This window comes from Jaculus jaculus, chromosome 12 (assembly GCF_020740685.1).
Source record: "Jaculus jaculus isolate mJacJac1 chromosome 12, mJacJac1.mat.Y.cur, whole genome shotgun sequence".
NCBI lineage: Eukaryota > Metazoa > Chordata > Mammalia > Rodentia > Dipodidae > Jaculus > Jaculus jaculus.
In genome coordinates, this window is record NC_059113.1 from 5,342,533 (window position 1) to 5,360,898 (window position 18,366).

Sequence of the window (18,366 nt, forward strand, 5' to 3'; positions counted from 1 at the left end):
CATATTCGAGACAAGTATGGGATTAGGCAGTATACATAGGATTTAGAGTAAGGATTATTGTCAACATGCACCATTTCATGGAAGATACTTGGGAATAGGCGCAGCAGGTGCCTCAGGCAGAGCGAAAACCCTGAGGATGGGCGGCGAGGAGCAGACAGCAGCTGGACTCTCCTACCTGTGAAGCCTCCATCGGCGATATTGAACATGAACCTCGGCTTCTCCGCCTTCTCTTCACGACGCCCATTAGACCGTGGCTCGTCTCGAGGGGCCCCAGGTCTAAGCTCCCGGTCTCCTTTCACATCTTCTGCTAGGCCAAATGAGGCAAAGCTCACACCTCAGGACAGCCTCCTTCCAACTCCCAACACTACTTACTACATGTACTGAACTGGCTCTTCCATCAGCTACCCACCCGAGACCCAGGCACTCCCCCGAATCCACCTCCCTGGACCCCTCAGGGACCCGGGTGTCCAGTCCTTCCACCCGTTACCTCTCTTGCCCAAATCCCCTGCTTCCCCCTCCGGCTTTTCCCTGTGTTCCTGTCCATCCAACGGCTTCTCCTCCCCCCCTTCTCCTGGCGTTGGCTCTGTGGCTGTGGGAGGGGACAGGGGACAGGAAGGGAGGCTGTAACCCTCATCCCCCTACCCCAGAAGAAGGAACTCCAAAATTCAAGTCCCCCACCACTCCTAAGACAATGCACCCACCTGACTTCTCTCTGTCCCCTCGGTACCCAGGCTCGGGCTCCATCTCTCCAGGCACCCCTGGCACTTCATCCTCTGGAGGAATCTTCCTTGGCTCTAGCCGCTCCCCCAGTGATGGGGCTGGGCTGGGGGCATCAGCCTTGTGAAAGACAGCACACTCAAGATGAAGGAGAGGGTTCCCAGACACATGGCTGCCAAGACCCCTCCATTCTTAGAGGAAGCCAGGTGACACACACCTCTGTCTCCGTCTTTTCTGCAATTCTGCTATTCTTTTCTGGCTTCTCCTCTGGGTTTTCCGTGTCATCCTTCTCAAGTGGCAATCTTATACCATCTCCTTTCTCACTTGGAGCGGGCGTAGCTGTGGGTGAGGACACAGCGTTATACAGATAGAGTCGAAGTGTTCTCCAAGGGTTCATGTCTTGAAACTCAATGCCCAGGGTGAGGTGTTAAGATGGTAGAAACTGGAGCTGGAGAGATGGCTCGGCAGTTAAGAGTACTTCCTGTGCAAGCCCGAGGGCCTGAGGAGGCCTGAGAGACCACTTGGGTTTGATTCCCAGGACCAACATAAACAGCTGAGTATAGCCACAGTCTGTAACCCCAGGTCCGTGGGAAATAAGAGACTGGCAAATCGCCAGGGCTCAGGGAAAAATGGCAAGCTCCAGGGTCAGTAACAGACTCTGCCTCAAGCACGAACAGGCAGAAGAGTAGGATACCTAATGACCCCTGTGGTCACCCCAGCCACCAGGGGTGAAAGCACCTGCCACAGGCAAGTGCACAGGATGTGCATGCCACACATGCACCCCATATTACACGCCCAGAAAATAAAAAGATGGTAGGAACAAGCCAACTACAGTGTCTAGAGGTGGGTTTCAGGGACATAATAAGGATTTGATGAGGTCATCAAGATTGAAGGCCTGTAACTGAATCCTGTGATTTTTAGGAGACCAGAATATATATGCACACTCCATCTTTCATGCTGTGATATCCTGGCACAACCTCAGGATTCTGTCAGCAAGGAGGTCATCTCTAGGTGCAGTCCTTTGACCTCAGACCTTCAGAATCATGGCCAAAATACCCCCCTTTTTTAAAAGTATTTATTTTTGTTTTTTTGAGGTAGGGTCTTACTCTATCCCAGGCTGACCTGGAATTCACAATGTAGTCTCAGGCTGGCCTGGAACTCAACAATCCTCCTACCTCTGACTCCCAAGTGCTGGGACTAACAGCATGTGCCACCATGCCTGGCCAAAATAAACATATTTTTTGATATAAAGTTGCTCACCTTCAGGTACCTCATTATAATCATGCAAACAGCTTAATACAGGCAAGAAAGCAGAGGGTTACCCACCCTGCACCTGATTCTCCTGCCATCCTGACTCCCAATTACCCGGTTTAGAGGTGCAAGGACTGTTGGCCGCAGAAGCCTCAGGCGAGGTGGGGGACGTTTTGGTCGGAGAGGAGGCCCTGGAGGAGCGCTTGGAGTCGGCACTTGGCTCGGGCATCAGCTCCGGCACTGACCAGCGCCCATTGATGTGCTCAAACTCTTGCACCTGAGGAACAGTGTTGCAGTGACAGGGTCAGCCCCAGGCACTGGGCACATAGGAAGCTCTTTGGTCCCCCTATATCACACCAGCCTGAGCCAGAATTCAGGGAAGGGAGACAGAAGGACAGAGACTAAGTGGTTAGTCTGACGCTTGGTTGAGGAGAGAATGATACCTTCTTCTTGACGAGAGACATGACTCCAATGCGGGTCAACACCTGCTGGCGACTCAATCCCTCCCGAGGGACTCCATCAGCAAAAGTTTCAGAGCCGTCTGCCCCAGGCTCACACAGGTGTCGCATGAACAAAGACACATAGGCTCTAAAAGGCATGGGGGCAGAAAGGATGGTTACAAAGCCTCAGAAAAGGTACAGGGCGGCAAAGAAGACACAGCGATTACTCCTGAATGACCCAAGTGCCTCCAGGGCTCCTCCCATGAGCCTCTCCCAACAGCCCCCCCAATCCTAACTCTGCTGTTGGCTTCTCAGCCTCATCTGTCCCTGGCATCTCCTGGACAGTACTTTGATCCTAGGCCCCATCAGTCAGCACTTCATCCTGCTCACCAGCTCCTTCTGCCAGGTCATGACGACCAAGGCAATGTGAGGCCAGGCCAGCCGAGGTGAGGCTTCCTCTGACACCCTCTCCGCTCTCCCAAAAGGCAGAAGGCCTGGCCCTTCTAGTCTAGGCTCTATTGAGGGGAGGCAGAGTAGGCTGAGACCACCTCCCAGGAAACTGAGCCCGGAGTGTCATAAAATAGGGAGGTGGTGATCAGTTGAGTAAGGTCACATCATCGGGCAGCCAAAGGAAGAAAGCAACACCCAAAGCTCTTCGTTCCCTGTCCAACCCATTTCCAAGTCCCACACACTCACTTAAACTCCTTCTCAGTCTTGCCCCTCAGGTCCCGCACCAGCCACTGAGTGGAGAAGGCATCCTGGGGAGGCATGCCCCAGCGCATCACAGCGTTAAGGAAGGCCTTTCGCTGTCGGGTATTGAATCCCAATACCTGGGGGTGGGACAAGGAGGCAGGGGCTATGAATGAGGGGAAAATCTTATTTATTTCCAGCATTATGTATCTGTTTATTTGAGACAAAGACAGAGAAAGAGGCAGACAGAAAGAGAGGGAGTGTGGGCACACCAGGGCCTCCTGCCAGTGCAGATGAATTCCAGACACGTACACCACTTTTGCATCAGGCTTTACATGGGCAGTGGGGAATCGGACCCCATTAGGCTTTGCAAATAGGCACTTTAAACTACTAAGCCATCTTTCTAGCCCTCATAAGGACAAATCTTAAATATTGGACCTCAGTATCCAATGATCACCTCAACCATTCTCTAGAGAACACATGGGTCTGGGCCCAAATCTTACCTCAATGTTCCCCCCAACTCGAGCCAGCAATGGAGGCAGAGGCTTGTCTTTTTCGTTTCGGAGCTGCCTCTTAGACTGCCGACGCCCTACAGGAGAGGGTGAACACTAGTTAGTATATCCACCACCTCCTCTGAGCCTCAGTCCTTGTCCATATCCATAAGAACACAAGAATAGCTCAAATCATGTTTGCTTCTGATTTTCTTTCAAGCACTTTCAGCACTACTAACTCAGAAAGTCTGAAAGAAGTCATATTTAAAAATTAATAGCAAATATTTTATTTGACACATCTGGACATGGTGGCACATACCTTTAACCCCAGCATTCAGGAAGCAGAGGTAGGAGGATTGCTGTGAGTTCAAGGCCAGCCTAAGACTACATAGTGAATTTCAGGTCAGCCTGGGCTAGAGTGAGACCCTACCTTCAAAAAAAAAAAAAAAAAAAAATTGACTGCCAGTGGGAAGGTAAAATGATGCAATCTTCTTCCTTTTTTTTAAATTTTTTTTAATTTTTACTAGACAAGGTCTGCATTGCCCAGGCTGGCCTTAAACACCTTGACTCAAGTAATCCTCATTCCTAAACTTTCTGAGTAGCTGGGACTACAGGCATGTCCCACCACAACCGGGTACCTTTTTTGTGTTTTGTTTTGTAGTTTGGTTTTCCAAGGTAGGGTCTTGCTCTAGCCCAGGCCAACCTGGAATTCACTATGTAGTCTCAGGATGGCCTCAAACTCATGGCAATCCTCCTACCTCTGCCTTCCGAGTACTGGGATAAAGGTGTGTACCACCACACCCGGCTGGGTGCCTTTTTTTGATCTGAGAGCATCTAGCTAACCCTACATGGTTATGTGCTCCAAATCTTAACAGTGAGGAGGTTGTGGGCATCTCTTCCCTTCCATTTGCAATCTTTAGGATTTTTTCTCCCTTCCTTTTTCTTTTTTTGGTTTTTCGGGTTAGGGTCTCAGGATGGCCTCGAACTCATGGCCATAAAATAAAATAAAAAATAAAACATCAGGAAGTGCAATGGAAAGAGCTGGGAAAGCAAAGCAGGAACAGACGGCACCTTCAGGACGCTCGTCAAAGTCTTCGTCCTCTTCCTCGGACCCCACCGAGTACTCCGACTGGTTATCTGTGAGGGTAGAGGGCAGCAGTGACTACTGGGTGAGCCCCGGGGGACCCTGCCACCTGCACTGCTCCTCGGGGAGCCTCCTCCCCTCCACCTCCTTGACCCTCCTCCGAGGACAATGGCTCATGTGCCCTGACCATCTGTATGAACTGCCACCTGCAGTCTCTAGGCGCTCCCTGCTCTGCCATGCTGACTCCTGCCGAAGCTACGAAGCAACGGTACTCTGGGTGCTCACAGGGTCCCTCTGCAACCCTAGATTGTTACGCCACCTGCAAAGCCACTCTGATCCACCCTCCTTTCCTTCTAAATAGCCCTGGTCTCCGGATCCCTACTCATCACATCTTCCCTTCTCATCGCCTGTGTCCAGGGCAGTCCTCACCTTGGTCCTCCTGAGCAGCATCATTGTAGTTAACCTGCTTTCGAACCCGCTTTCCTTTGCCTAGGTTCCGGGCTAGGTCTTCCTGCTGCTGCTCATAGTGGTGCCTCAGCAGCTTTTCCCAGTAGTCTGGATCCACGTTCTCCTCCTGCTTGATGATCTCTCGCTCAATCTCCTCAATCTAAAGGGCAAGCAGAGTGCTGGCTGGCCGCTGTGCTCATTGCCACGCCTTTGGCTGTGGTCAAAAAAGCTCTGCTCTCAGGCAAGGGAGATGGCTCAGTGCATAAAATGTGAGGGTCAGACTTCAGATCCCCAGCACACAGGTCAATATTGTGCAGGCGTGGTGGCCCACCTGCAATCCCAAACTCAGGAGGCAGAGCCAGGGGCCCTGGGTAACCGCCTAGCCAAACCAGGGGAACTGGCAAGCCCCAGCTCAAGTGAGACCTTGTCTCAGTAAATAAGATAGGACGCGATTGAGAAAGATTCTGGGTATCAATGTGCGGCCTCCACATGTGTGTGTGCCCATATACATGTGCACACACAAACACACATGCACACATATCCCACAGAAAGAAACGAAAAAAGGAAACAAAATATTTGTTTTCCTGCCTTAGCCAATTTTGTTCACCACTTCTTGATCATCTTTCTTGGGTTACATCAAGTTTCTGGACATTTCTCTCATTACCTCCCCCTACCATGAACCTTTCCTTTCTCATTTATGCTCTCCTTTACCCCCTCTACCCTCCTCCCATAGTGACTTAGAAGGTACTCTGATTACCAGAACTTAATGTGCCTAGGCCTGTCTCCAAAGTCCAGTCTCATCTATAAGATGAGAAATTTCTTGAGGTCCACTATTGCTCTTTGCTGGGGACATGGATAAGAACAAAACAAGACTTGGAAAGATGACATCTGTCTCAAAGCATCTCACCTTGTCTTCTTCTCTGACAACATACTGTGCCACCTTGAAGGAACTGAGGTATTCATTCATGTTCTGCACATCAGTGTCCTCAGTGGCATCCTGATTACGGTCCAGCAGCCGAGTGATGGCTTCGTTGTCATAGTGGATCACACTGCTGTCCTCCTCCTTATTCTCCCCTGGCAGCGACAAGGAACAAAGGGACCTGGAGGTTCTACCAGGAGCTCAGGCACACTTCACACGGGGCCCTCGAGGGGGGCCTTGGTCCCTGACAGCCCATGTCCAGGGGTTCATTTGCATGGTGGCCAGCCCTTTCAGGAGTACTGGAGAGATGTTTCTTCTCTCACATGCTGCACAGAAGAGTGTATTTCTTCTCAGGGGAGAGCAGGAGCCACCTTCAAGGAACTGCACAAAAGATTCTCACCTTCATTTTCATCCTTGAACAGCTCCTCGGTACCGAACTTGAGGATGTCGTCCAGCTCCTGCTTGGACATGGAGCCGGCCTTGGAGCCCAGCCCGGGCCGCACCACCAGGTGCGTCAGCATCATCTTCCTCTTGGCCACCTGGGTGATTCGTTCTTCCACAGATGCACGGGTCACAAACCGGTAAATCATCACTTTGTTGGCCTGGCCAATCCGATGAGCTCTGCTGAAGGCCTATAAGGGGTGGAGAAAGTGGGGTCAGCCAAAAAAGCTAGAGAAAAGCCTTCTTTACCCCCACCCAAGAGCTACCACTGAGCAAGGCATCCCCCTCCATGGACCTATTTCTCCTTGCTGAATGGTAAAGAGGTTCTAGTATGCAGGTTCCCACCTGGATGTCATTATGGGGGTTCCAGTCAGAATCAAAGATGATGACGGTATCAGCAGTGGCCAGGTTGATGCCTAGGCCCCCAGCTCGAGTAGACAGGAGGAAGCAGAATTGTTGGGCCCCAGGAGCTAGGAAGTGAGAATCAGAAGCTGTGTTTTTCCTGTACTAGACAACTCTGCCCCTCTGCTGCTAGGTGCTCTCTGACTACAAATCACCATGACCCCAACTCGAGGGGCCCTAGGTTTCCAGCATCCCCTTGCCACCTCCCATGCTAGGAACCTGGCACAGATTTTTCAGGCCTTCCGTGCCCATCACAAGTAAAGCATCTCCTGCTCACCATTAAATCGATCAATTGCCTCCTGCCTCAGTGCACCAGTGATGCCACCATCAATGCGTTCGTACTTGTAGCCCTCATAGTCCAAGAAGTCTTCCAGCAAGTCCAGCATCTTGGTCATCTGGAGCGCGGGAAGAGAAAGTAGACTGAAATGCCAGACCAGCGGCGAGTCATCTCTTCAGACTCCGCCCAGCCCCACACTTGGACTCCAGTCTATCTGAAGCTCCACCAGTGCCCAGCTCCTCATTGTCCCACATTCCTGCCATACTATCTTGATTTGAAGATCATTTTCTTAGCTGGGATTGGTGGTGCACGCCTTTCATCCTAACACTTGGGAGGCAGAGATAGGAGGGTTGCTGTGAGTTCAAGGCCACCCTGAGACTACATAGTGATTTCCAGGTCAGCTGGGTTAGAGCAAGATAACTACCTCAAACAAACAAACAAAAGAATCATTTTCTTGTAAGGCAATAAGTGGTTCTTACAGATTCACAAAAAGAGAGGGAGAGGGGATATGATGAAGAATAGAGTTGTAAAGGGGAAAGTGAGGGGAGGAATTATGATTTATTGTCTATAATTATGAAAATATTAAATAATAAAATAAAATTTTAAAAGATCCACCAAAAGTCTGCAGAAATTCTATGAACCCTCTGAGACTGTATAGAACTGGTAAAACCTTGTGCAGTTTCCTTGGAAATGGGAGTATATCTTTCATCAGAGTTCTAAGGGGCCTGTCCCCACCTGCACTCACCAGTGAGTTTCCTCTAGAGGCCTCACCAGCCCCAATCTAGCTAAAAAAGATAGACTACAACTTCTGAAAGCCACAGGCACAGGAATCAGAGGCCAAAAATAAAGCAGCTATACCAGACACCTCCCACCCCATGCAGTGCTGGGGTTGAATCCAGGGCTTCATATATTCATATATGCTAGGCAAATGCTCTGCCAATGAACCATACCTCCAGCTTCCAACCTGTTTTTTGGGTTGCTTTTTTTTTTTTTTTTTGGTTTTGGTTTTTCAAGGTAGGCTGACCTGGAATTCATTACGTAGTCTCAGGGTGGCCTTAAACTCCTGGCAATCAACCTACCTCTACCTCCCAAGTGCTGAGATTAAAGGTGTGCGCCACCACACCTGGCTGTTTTTGTTAGTTTGAAGCAGGGTCCCACATGTTTGGACTGGCCTCAGATTTGCCTCAGCCTTCAACTGGGACTGTGACCTCGCCCGCCTGTGTCAGACACACTTATGGACGGGACCTCCCTCCCAATCAATCATCCCGGAGCAGCCACTGAAGAGACGGTAAGTGACAGTCCGGCTGTAACCGAAGGTGGGAGCTAGAAAGAGGAGGAGGAGCGGGCCACCTGTGAGAAGACGAGCACTCTGTGTCCTTGTTCCTTCAGCTTCCGTAGCATCTTCTGCAGCAGCATGAGCTTCCCCGAGGACTTAATAAGTGCCCCACCCTCATATGCTCCACTGGGGAGCTTCGGGGATTCCTGATCAGGAAGGAGAGGAGGGTTAGAAAGCACACCCCTTAATAGTACTGTGCCTAGCAACCAGCTTCACACCTTCCAAATTCCTACGCTTCCAATAACCCTCTAGCCCAGCTCCAACCCTTTGCTCTACACAGCCCCCAGGGTTTCCAAAGACGCTCTTTGTACCTACCATAGCAGCCACAGGAAAGAGGTACGGGTGATTGCAGCACTTCTTAAGGTCCATCATGATGTTAAGTAGTGACACTTGGTTCCCACCGCCTCGTGAATTCAAAGCCTCAAAATTTCGAGTCAGGATGTACTTGTAATATTTCCTGAAGGCCAGAGTAGAGACGTGTAAGAGTTACAATAAAGGATGCCCTTATATTCCACTGGGTCGTCAGCTCTTGGAAACATGCCACCAAATCTCCAACCCCTAGAAAGCTTGCTCCACATCTCACTTCTGCATGGGGCTCAGCTCCACTCGAACAATGAGCTCTGTCTTAGCTGGCATGTTCTTGAAGACATCCGCCTTGAGCCTCCGCAACATGTGTGGCCCCAGCAAGTCATGCAGTTTCTTAATCTGGTCTTCTTTGGATATGTCAGCAAACTCTTCCAGGAAGCCCTCCAAGTTGCTACCAGATGGGAGCAGACAAGGGGACACAAAAGCTGTCAGATTCTCTGCCCCAATCCAAGGCTCTGTTTTTCCCTTAGATCTCTCTCCCACTGGCAACTCTGCATGCCATGCCGCTCCTCTCTGCAGACCGCCCTTAGTGAGCCACTTACTTGAACCTCTCTGGGGTAAGGAAGTTCAGAAGGTGGAAGAGCTCCTCCAGATTATTCTGCAGCGGGGTTCCTGTCAGCAATAATTTATGATCTATCTTGTAGCCATTAAGGACCCTGAAAAACTAGAAAATGGGGCAAGACAGCAGGACAAAGGGTTTATCAATAACAAGCAGTTGGCCCACACATCAACCTTTTTCTTCCCTTAGCTTCTAAGCTCCAATTTCCCTCAGGATCAAAAGCTCCGAATCCTTAGTCCTTTCCTTTCTCTAGCATGGACCCTTCTCCACACATTCCCAGGAACTCTGTTATTTTTCTTTTTTCTTCAGGTAGGGTCTCACTCTATCCCAGAATGACTTGAATTTCACTATGTAGTCTTAGGGTGGCCTTGAACTCTCCTACCTCTGCCTCTCAAGTGCTGGGATTAAAGGCATGTGCCAGTACACCTTGCTTTTTCCCAGGAACTCTTTATCCAAAACTGCAAAAAGTTCCCAAACCAGGAGTTCCCAAGCACTTGAGAGGCAGAGATAGGAGGATTGCCAAGAGTTCAAGGCCACCCTGAGACTACATTGTGAATTCCAGGTCAGCCTGGGCTAGAGTGAGACCCTATCTTGAAAAACAAAGCAGCCCGGAGTGGTGGCACACACCTTTAATTCCAGCACTCGGGAGGCAAAGGCAGGAAGATCAGATCACCATGAGTTCAAGGCCACCCTGAGACTACATAGTGAATTCAGCCTGGGCTAAAGAGACCCTACCTCAAAAAACTGAAAGAAAAAAAAAGTTCCCAAAACTGAAGTCCCCCAAACTAGCAACTAGCCTTTTGTTTGTTTAAGGATAAGAACGGGTGGGAGTTCAGAGACTCAACTTTCTCAGGTCCAGCAAGCTCACTCACCTTGGACTGGTTATTCTTGAGTCGATGGGCTTCATCCACCACAAGGCAGGCCCAGCGGATGGAGCCGAGCGCTGCCTGGTCAATGGTGATCAGCTCATATGATGTCAGGAGGACGTGGAACTTCACCTGCGCCTCCCTCTGCCAACACAACAGGGACCTGTCACCACCCGACACTGCCACACCTTCACCTCCGGGCCCTGTTCTCCATCCAGACTTCTTTCTTGACTGTGATTCCCTAGGGGAGCCACTTATTCTGTCTTCCAACTCCAATTCCAAGCAGGGTCACTGACTACAGCCCCAATTTCCACTGACATGTCCAGCTGGCAGATCTACACACGCCCCTGGGAGAACCTACTATGGAGTGTGCAGGCTCACGGACAAGAGGAGGAGGAAGAGTGAGTGAGGAGTAGAGGAACCAAATCTCTAATTCAGGCAAAGACATGATCTGGCCAGGCACGGTGGTGCATGCTTTTAATTGCAATACTTGGGAGGCAGAGGCAGGAGGATTGTTTTTAGTTCAAGGCCAGCCTAGGACTACAGAGTCAATGCCAGGTCAGCCTGGGCTACCTTGACAAAACAAAACAAAAAACCACAAAAAAAAAAAAAAGAGAGAGAGAGAGAGACAGATCTAAGGGTTTTAAAAACATATGTGATAGAGGGGCTCACCTTCATCTTAAAAGCTTTCTTTCCACCTTTGATGGCATTATCTTCAAAGGAGAACTCATTCTCTCGAATAATGGCCCGGCTGTCCTTGTCACCCGTGTATGTGACCACATAGAACTTGGGTGCCCACATCTGGAACTCCCGCTCCCAGTTAATGATGGTAGAGAGGGGGGCACTCACCAGGAAGGGACCTTTTGTGTGGCCCTGGAGGTCAAAAGTGGAGTTTCATTAGTTCTGGCTCAATGACGTGTATCCCAGTGGCTGCCTGCTCTACCTCTGATCCTCCCACCCCAGGCTAGACCAGGCCTCTGCTAGGCCAACCATCCCAGGACTCTAGAACCCAGCACGTACCTCCTTATAGAGAGAGTACAGGAAGACAATGGTTTGGATGGTCTTGCCCAGCCCCATCTCATCAGCCAAAATCGTGTCAGTGCCCTGGGCCCACGAGAAGCGCAGCCAATTCAGCCCTTCCAGCTGGTACATGTGCAGTGTGCCTCCTGTGGCTGTGATGAACCGTGGCTGAGTCTCATATTTCACTGTAGGCTGCAAGGTTAAGATGTCAGAGAGCTCAAGGAAACAGCTAAGGGCTCTTCTGCTCCTGGTCTTCTTTCGCCCCCTCCTTGACACTGGCATCAGGTTGGGTTACAATTCCCTCCTCCATAGCCTGAGTCATGAGAGTTCTAGTCTTCAGTCCCTTCCCTTCAGTGCTTCAAACAATACCCAGCAGCGCCACTGGGAAGGACTAGGTGGCCAAAGAACCCCACTGGAGTGCCACCTGTTTGTAGCTCTCTCAGTCCTGTGTCCAAATCTCTAGCCAGTCTAGGAACAAGGCTGAGTGACGAGAGACGTGCTATGGTCCAAAAAGGCTGCTGGAAGTTTGCTGATAGCTCCAGGGAAAATCACTTGTCACCACAGATCCAGAGACAGGAGAAAGAGGACTTACGTCATTAGTAGGAGAACCTGGAGGCCCATCACCCTGGAGCTCCTTCCTTTTCTTCTTGTATTTGCGGGGCTGGGCAGGGTCCTCCCCCATAATTAGCTCTCTGAAAAAGAGTGGGTCCTAGTGAGGCATAATCCTTGGAACCCTCTCATTATTCTAAATCCATTTCACACCTTCTTCCCTCTGTCTAGAACCAAGACGCTTTCGAATTTTCTTTCTTCCAAGCTTTTTATTCTAAGCACTGGATGAAAGCCTCCTCTCCCAGGCATCTTCTAACCCATTTGGCAGGCCAGATCTTATTTCAGTCCCTTAAGCTTCTTCTCTATTAACTCCACCCAAACAACCCTACAGGATTCCACTGGGTAAACCTTGCTTAAGTCTGTCTTTCATGTTCCACCCTCAGACTCCCTCTACTCCACGTCCTGGCCGCCTCACCGATGTCTCCAGTAGCTTTGCTTATGATCTTCATATTCAGGGATGTTCATTTCATCTTCTTCCCACGTAGACTGGTCATAAGGCAAGTCCCTCCATTTCACAAGATAGTGGTAATTCCCCTTTTTATCCATACTGTGGGGAAGGAGGCAAGAAGAAAAGGATAATAGTATAGCAAAAAGTCTTGATAAAAGCCAGGCGTGGTGGCACACACCTTTGATCCCAGCATTTGAGAGGCAGGGGTAGGAGGATTGCTGTGAGTTCGAGGCCAGCCCGAGACTACATAGTGAATTCCATGTCAGCCTGAGCTAGAGCAAGACCCCCCCTGCCTTGTAAACACCCCCCAAAAAAGTCCTGATAAGAGATAAAATAATGGCTTAGCAGTTAAGGCACTTGCCTGCGAAGCCCTAAGGACCCAGGTTTGATTCCCCAGTGCCCATGTAAGCCAGATGCACAAGGTGGTACATGTATCTGGAGCTCATCTGCAGTGGATGGAGGTCCTAATGTGCCCATTCTCTGTCTATCTGCCCTCCCTCTCATAAATAAATAAATAAGACATATATTTTTTAAGTCCTGATAAACACAGGCCCATCAACATAGCATCTGTCACCTTAACAAAAATACTATTCTAACCTTTTCAGAGTGGTGTCTAAAAGTCAGCTATCTCGGAACATCTCTGAAGAGCCCCACAAGGGCAGTTACTCACCTTGTCAGCATGTGCTGAGCGCCTAACAGGAGACAGACATGGCTCCAGGCACTAGGCTCAGAAGTGAGTGAACAGAAAAGCGTCTCTATCTGCTCAAAGAGCCACCTTTGCTGAGGAAGGCAGTAACTATACTGATATATACACAGACCATATACATATACTACTGATGTATATCCATATACCCAACACACAACCACACACAATGCTAATGTTAGACAGTATTAAGTACCATGAGGAAAGAAATACTCAAAACCCTGGTCTGGTTGAATCATGTATCTCATGTTTTGATTTCATGCCCCCATCCCTAGATCTATGCTATTAAAAATTAGAGGTGGCAAGGACAAACGAAGATGTTGGGCTGGGCTTTCCACCTGGTTTCTTCAGGACTCCTGGGAGAAGCAAGGCTGGAAGGGCTGGAACAGCAACAAGCCATCAATTTTTTTTTTCTTTCTTTTTTTTTTTTTTTTTTTTGAGGTAGGGTCTCACTCTAGCCCAGGCTGACCTGGAATTCACTGTGTAGTCTCAGGGTGGCCTTGAACTCACAGAGATCCTCCTACCTCTGCCTCCCGAGTGCTGGGATTAAAAACATGTGCCACCATGCTGGGCAAGAGTCATCAAATTTTGATTGATCACTTGATTAACATAAAGCCACTGTCACAGTGAGAACCATGTCACAGTCCAGGTGGGCCTTTCTCAGAGCAGAACTCGCCTGTGGTTGATGATACGGTGGACAGTCATCCACTCTGGCTTGATGCCAAAACGGTAGTACTTCTCCTCCATTTCTGCGTAGTGTGGATCTTTTACCTTGCGCTTGTCACTCTTCCCGTCATCCTCACCCGAGCCGTAGTCCAGGGGAGGGGGCTCGTCCATGTCATTCTTCCGCTGGTAGTTTCGGTACATTACCAAGTGGAAGATTTCCAGCTAATGGGACGGGGGAGGGGGCAAAGACAGTCTCAAAATCCAGAAGGTAAAGGGAGAAGAGAAAAAGGCTAGCCATGTGTACAGAATAGGAAAAGGGAATTTTGAAAGGGGATCGATGAGAATCAGCAATAAAAAACCAAACAGGCCAGGCATGGTGGTACACACCTTTAATCCTAGCACTTGAAAGGCAGAGATAGGAGGATCGCCATGAGTTAGAAGCCACCCTGAGACTACATAAATTGCAGGTTAAATTGCAGGTTAGCTTAGGCTAGAGTGAGACCTTACCTCCAAAAACAAACAAACAGAAAACAAAAACAAAAAACCCCACTAAACCAAGAAAATAAGTAAATGTGATAGAATAGAATCAGAGAACAGGGTCTGGGTGGGGCAGTAAGGAGGAAAAGAGGGAAATAATGAGATTTTTAACACTAGAGAGATTGTTAAAACATGGAAAAGAAAAGGCAGGAGAAGTTAAGGGAAAGAGAGAAAACTCCAGATAGAAAAATAGACAAAGAGAACCACAAATGGAAGCAAAGGAAGTAAGACAGGTGTGAGGTGTGAAGGAAAGTGGGGAGAGTAGAGGGGTGCAGAGAAAAGGGAACGGCAGCAAGCAGGGGTCCGAGGGAAGGAGGCCTCTGTACCTGAAGCTCCTTGGCCCAGGAGCAGTGCCAGTAGGAAAGTCCTACCCACTTGACAAAGAACTCTCGCTCGGATCTGCCCTGAAGAGGCCGGGGAGGTGGAACATCTGGATTTCCATCTGCCTGTTGTGGGGCTGGCATTGCCACAGGTGGCTCTCCCCACCGCCAATGCAGGATTTTCTGAACACGACCCTTTAGCACAGGACACTTCAGGATAGACATGTAAGAGAAAGGGGGAAAGGCATAAAGAGCCTCTTGTTAGGTAGGAGGGCAAAGGTGTCACACGGGGTGGAGGGCAGAGAGAGAAATGGGGGAAAGGGTGGGGCCTGATGGCAAACACTGAGAAAGTGGTTCCACTCACTGTGCATCGTGGACACAGCCATTCACCATTGGGGATGTCAGGCAAGGGAGGGTTCAGACAGTGGATGTGGTAGGAGGAGATGCAAGCATCACAACACAGGAGCTCCCCACCGTCCTTGCACACACGGCAATACTCCATATGATCATCCTCTTCCTCCTTTTCTCCTTCTTCTTCTCCCTCCTCTTCATATTCTTCTTCCTCCTCCTTGGCCTCCCACTGCACCCCCTCCTTCTCCTGAAGACAGAGATAGATGGAAGAAATGAGATAAAGAGAGAGACTGCAAGGCTGAAGGCAAAGACGAGATGTCTGAAACCAAGAAATGCAGAGAACGCTGGTGGACTTAGGAACAGGACATTCCATTTTTCAAAGATATTAACTAACTCTGGGCACAAAGGGTTGGGGGAAAGGACCCAACCAGCATCGGGACAACATGGAATACCTGCTACTGAGAGGCTCAGGCCCCTAGAGGTGGGATAAAAGTGAGCAGGAAAGGCACAGGCGGGTCCTGGAGGGCACTGGGTACTCACACAGTGGGGGCAGCTCCATTTGCCCTCAGGAGCTCGGTCAAGCTCAGGATCAAGGCAGACGAGGTGGTAGGCACGAGGGCAGGTGTCACACAGAATAATCTCCCCACCCTGCTGGCACACCTCACAGTAATCCTGGTGATCCGTCTCGTAGCCGTCAACCTCCTCCTCCCCGGCCACTGCAGGACAGCCCAAGACTGTCATACACCCCAGTCAAGGCAAAGGGAACAAGAAAGACAAGGAGAAAAAGAAAAAGATTCAGGGGAAAGACAGAGAGAAGGGTTGAATAGAAAAGTCAAAATTAGAAATAGGACAGCAAAGGAAGAAAGGCAGGCAGGCAGGCAGGCAGGCAGGCAGGCTCACGTGCAGGTCACATCCCTTACCCTTCTTCTTCTTCCTTCCCGGTCGGCCTCGCTTTAGTTTCTTGGCACGGACAGGGCCATCAGGCCGGCCTGAGGCACTATGTACACTGCCGCTGTCCAGGTCTGACTCCTCAGCCTCTGGTTCAGGTCCCTCATCACTCTGAAAAACGTACTGCCCGGAGCCACATCCGTCAGTGAGGCGTACTTGATTCTACTCCCCTCCCTGTGCCTTGGCTTCCCCACTCCACTTTCCCTTGGGCCCATCTTGGGATTTCAGCCCGTGACAACCATTGTTTAGCAGACAGGGAAGAGCCACTCACCGAGCCACCCTTCTTCCTCTTGCCACCCAGCAGTCCCAGTTTGATTTTGAGTGGTGCCATCTTCTTTCCCCGAAGCTTCTTGCGACCATCGGGTACTCGGGGGCTCTTACTCCGCCTCTTATGGCCTGGACCTGAATGAGAACAGGGATGAGAGGACAGACTGCAGAGGCCACAACACAGCCTGGAAGAACAAGAGCCAGGGAGGCTCTGGACGCCCACGTGGACTACGGCTCACTAACATCCCATTCCTGGCGAGTTTCTCCCCCGCGCAGGCAGAGCTGGGAAAGCAAGGTTTCTAAGGTGCAATTTGAAGACACGCAGTTAGGAAGGTGGCATCACAAGGGCAGAAGAAGAGGGTTCCTACCTTTGCCCTCTTTGGTTTTGGCTCTGCGGATGGGCAGGGGCCGGGTGTCAGCAGCAGGGGGTAGTGGAAGGGAAGAGGGTCCAGAAGGAGTTATGGGGGCAGCTGATGAGACAGTAGCTGACACTTGCTCAGCTACAGCCGCCGCCGCCGCCGCCGCTGCCGCCGCCACAGCAGCTGCTGACCCCTTGAAGGGGTTGTTGGCGCTGAACTCTCTCCACTTGGCCCCAAGGATGGTCATCATCTTAGACATTGGGATCTTAGGGTTCTTCTTAGCAATCAAGGGCCTGCAATTGTAAAAATAACAAACTCGGACCCCTCACAGGACTCTGGGAACACATGGTAGCTCACACCTTTAATCCCAGCACTCGGGACACTGTGGTAGGAGGATCATTATGAGTTTCAGGGCAGCCTGAAACTAAATAGTGAATTCCAGGTCAGCTGGGGCAAGACCCTACCTCAAAAAACAAAAGAAAGGGGCTAGAGAGATGGCTTAGCCCAAGGACGTCGGTTCGAGGCTAGATTCCCCAGGACCCACATTAGTCAGATGCACAAGGGGGTGCACACGTTTGGAGTTAGTTTGCAGTGGCTGGAGGCCCTGGCATGCCCATTCTCTCTCTCTTTATCTGCCTCTTTCTCTCTGTCACTCTCAAATAAATAAACAAAAGTAATTTAAAATGTATCAATTTAGCCAGGCATGGTGGCACACACCTTTAATCCCAGAACTCATTCCGGTGGCAGAGGTAGAAGGATCACTGTAAATTCCAGACCAGCCTGAAACTACATAGTGAGTTCCAGGTCAGCCTGGACTAGAGACACCATGCATTGTAAAACCAAAAACTAAAAAACAAAACAAACAAAAAAAGAGATGGGGGCCCAGGTGAATCAAAATTTCAAGATCATCCAGTACATAGTTAAATTCAAGGTTAGCCTGGGTTACATCAGACCCTGTATCAAAAAACAAAACAGGCCGGGCATGGTGGCACACGCCTTTAATCCCAGCACTCGGGAGGCAGAGGTAGGAGGATTGCTGTGAGTTCGAGGCCACCCTGAGACTCCATAGTGAATTCCAGGTCAGCCTGGGCTAGAGTGAGACCCTACCTCGAAAAACCAAAAAAATAAAATAAACAGGGCTGGAGGGAAGGATGGCTTAACGGTTAAGGCGTTTGCTGCAAAGCCAAAGGACCCAGGCTCGATTCTCCAAGACCCACGTAAGCCAGATGCACAAGGGGGCACACGTATCTGAAGTTTGTTTGCAGTGGCTGGAAGACCTGATGCACCCATTCTCTCTCTCTCCCCCTCTTTCTCTGTCAAATAGATAAATAAATAAACAAATAAAAATAAAATATTTATATTAAAAAAGCTGCAGCTACCTGATCTTCAACAAAAATACCAAAAATACTCATTGGAGAAAAGACAGCCACTTCAGCAAATGGTGCTGGGAAAACTGGATATGTATCTGTGGAAGGATGAAAATAGATCCTTATCTCTCTCCATATGCAAGAATTAAATCCAAATGGATCAATGACCTTAATATCAGACCTGAAACTCTGAAACTGCTAGAGGGAAAAGTAGGGAAGACCCTTCGACATATTGATCTGGGCAAAGACTTTCTGAATATAACCCCAATTGCTTAGGAAATAAAACCATGGATCAACCTCTGGGAGCTCATGAAATTACAAAGCTTTTGTACGGCAAAACAGAATACAGCAAAGAGGCAACCTACAGAATGGGAGAAAACCTCTGTCAGCTATACATACATCTGATAGAGGATTAATACCCAAAATCCATAAAGAACTCAAAAGACTAAATAATAAGAAATCAAACATCCCAATTAAAAAATGGG

At 49.6% G+C, this 18,366-nt stretch overlaps 1 protein-coding gene and 1 non-coding gene across 12 annotated transcripts in view; both read right to left on the bottom strand.

Moving 5' to 3' along the window:
* LOC101607881 (chromodomain-helicase-DNA-binding protein 3) overlaps nucleotides 1-18,366 on the bottom strand; it is a 60,803-nt gene that overhangs the window by 5,160 nt on the left and 37,277 nt on the right. For 3 of the 11 annotated variants that reach the window (XM_045130667.1, XM_045130665.1, XM_045130671.1), the window contains exons 8-37: nucleotides 16,524-16,807; nucleotides 16,160-16,290; nucleotides 15,861-16,011; nucleotides 15,481-15,674; nucleotides 14,954-15,187; nucleotides 14,596-14,799; nucleotides 13,743-13,954; nucleotides 12,331-12,462; nucleotides 11,899-11,998; nucleotides 11,307-11,498; nucleotides 10,959-11,159; nucleotides 10,293-10,430; nucleotides 9,404-9,525; nucleotides 9,079-9,252; nucleotides 8,811-8,952; nucleotides 8,510-8,641; nucleotides 7,160-7,277; nucleotides 6,826-6,950; nucleotides 6,440-6,671; nucleotides 6,028-6,194; nucleotides 5,103-5,280; nucleotides 4,661-4,726; nucleotides 3,602-3,687; nucleotides 3,105-3,238; nucleotides 2,412-2,556; nucleotides 2,083-2,245; nucleotides 935-1,056; nucleotides 702-837; nucleotides 488-589; nucleotides 176-307 (exon numbers count right to left, since the gene is read on the bottom strand). In XM_045130667.1, coding sequence (XP_044986602.1) covers nucleotides 176-307; nucleotides 488-589; nucleotides 702-837; nucleotides 935-1,056; nucleotides 2,083-2,245; nucleotides 2,412-2,556; nucleotides 3,105-3,238; nucleotides 3,602-3,687; nucleotides 4,661-4,726; nucleotides 5,103-5,280; nucleotides 6,028-6,194; nucleotides 6,440-6,671; nucleotides 6,826-6,950; nucleotides 7,160-7,277; nucleotides 8,510-8,641; nucleotides 8,811-8,952; nucleotides 9,079-9,252; nucleotides 9,404-9,525; nucleotides 10,293-10,430; nucleotides 10,959-11,159; nucleotides 11,307-11,498; nucleotides 11,899-11,998; nucleotides 12,331-12,462; nucleotides 13,743-13,954; nucleotides 14,596-14,799; nucleotides 14,954-15,187; nucleotides 15,481-15,674; nucleotides 15,861-16,011; nucleotides 16,160-16,290; nucleotides 16,524-16,807 — 4,649 coding nt within the window. The remainder of the gene's footprint in view (nucleotides 1-175; nucleotides 308-487; nucleotides 590-701; nucleotides 838-934; nucleotides 1,057-2,082; nucleotides 2,246-2,411; nucleotides 2,557-3,104; nucleotides 3,239-3,601; nucleotides 3,688-4,660; nucleotides 4,727-5,102; nucleotides 5,281-6,027; nucleotides 6,195-6,439; nucleotides 6,672-6,825; nucleotides 6,951-7,159; nucleotides 7,278-8,509; nucleotides 8,642-8,810; nucleotides 8,953-9,078; nucleotides 9,253-9,403; nucleotides 9,526-10,292; nucleotides 10,431-10,958; nucleotides 11,160-11,306; nucleotides 11,499-11,898; nucleotides 11,999-12,330; nucleotides 12,463-13,742; nucleotides 13,955-14,595; nucleotides 14,800-14,953; nucleotides 15,188-15,480; nucleotides 15,675-15,860; nucleotides 16,012-16,159; nucleotides 16,291-16,523; nucleotides 16,808-18,366) is intronic. The other 8 variants (XM_045130666.1, XM_045130672.1, XM_045130674.1 and 5 more) reach the window with 4 other exon arrangements.
* On the bottom strand, nucleotides 2,831-2,975 carry LOC123453944. The gene has a single exon (XR_006633109.1).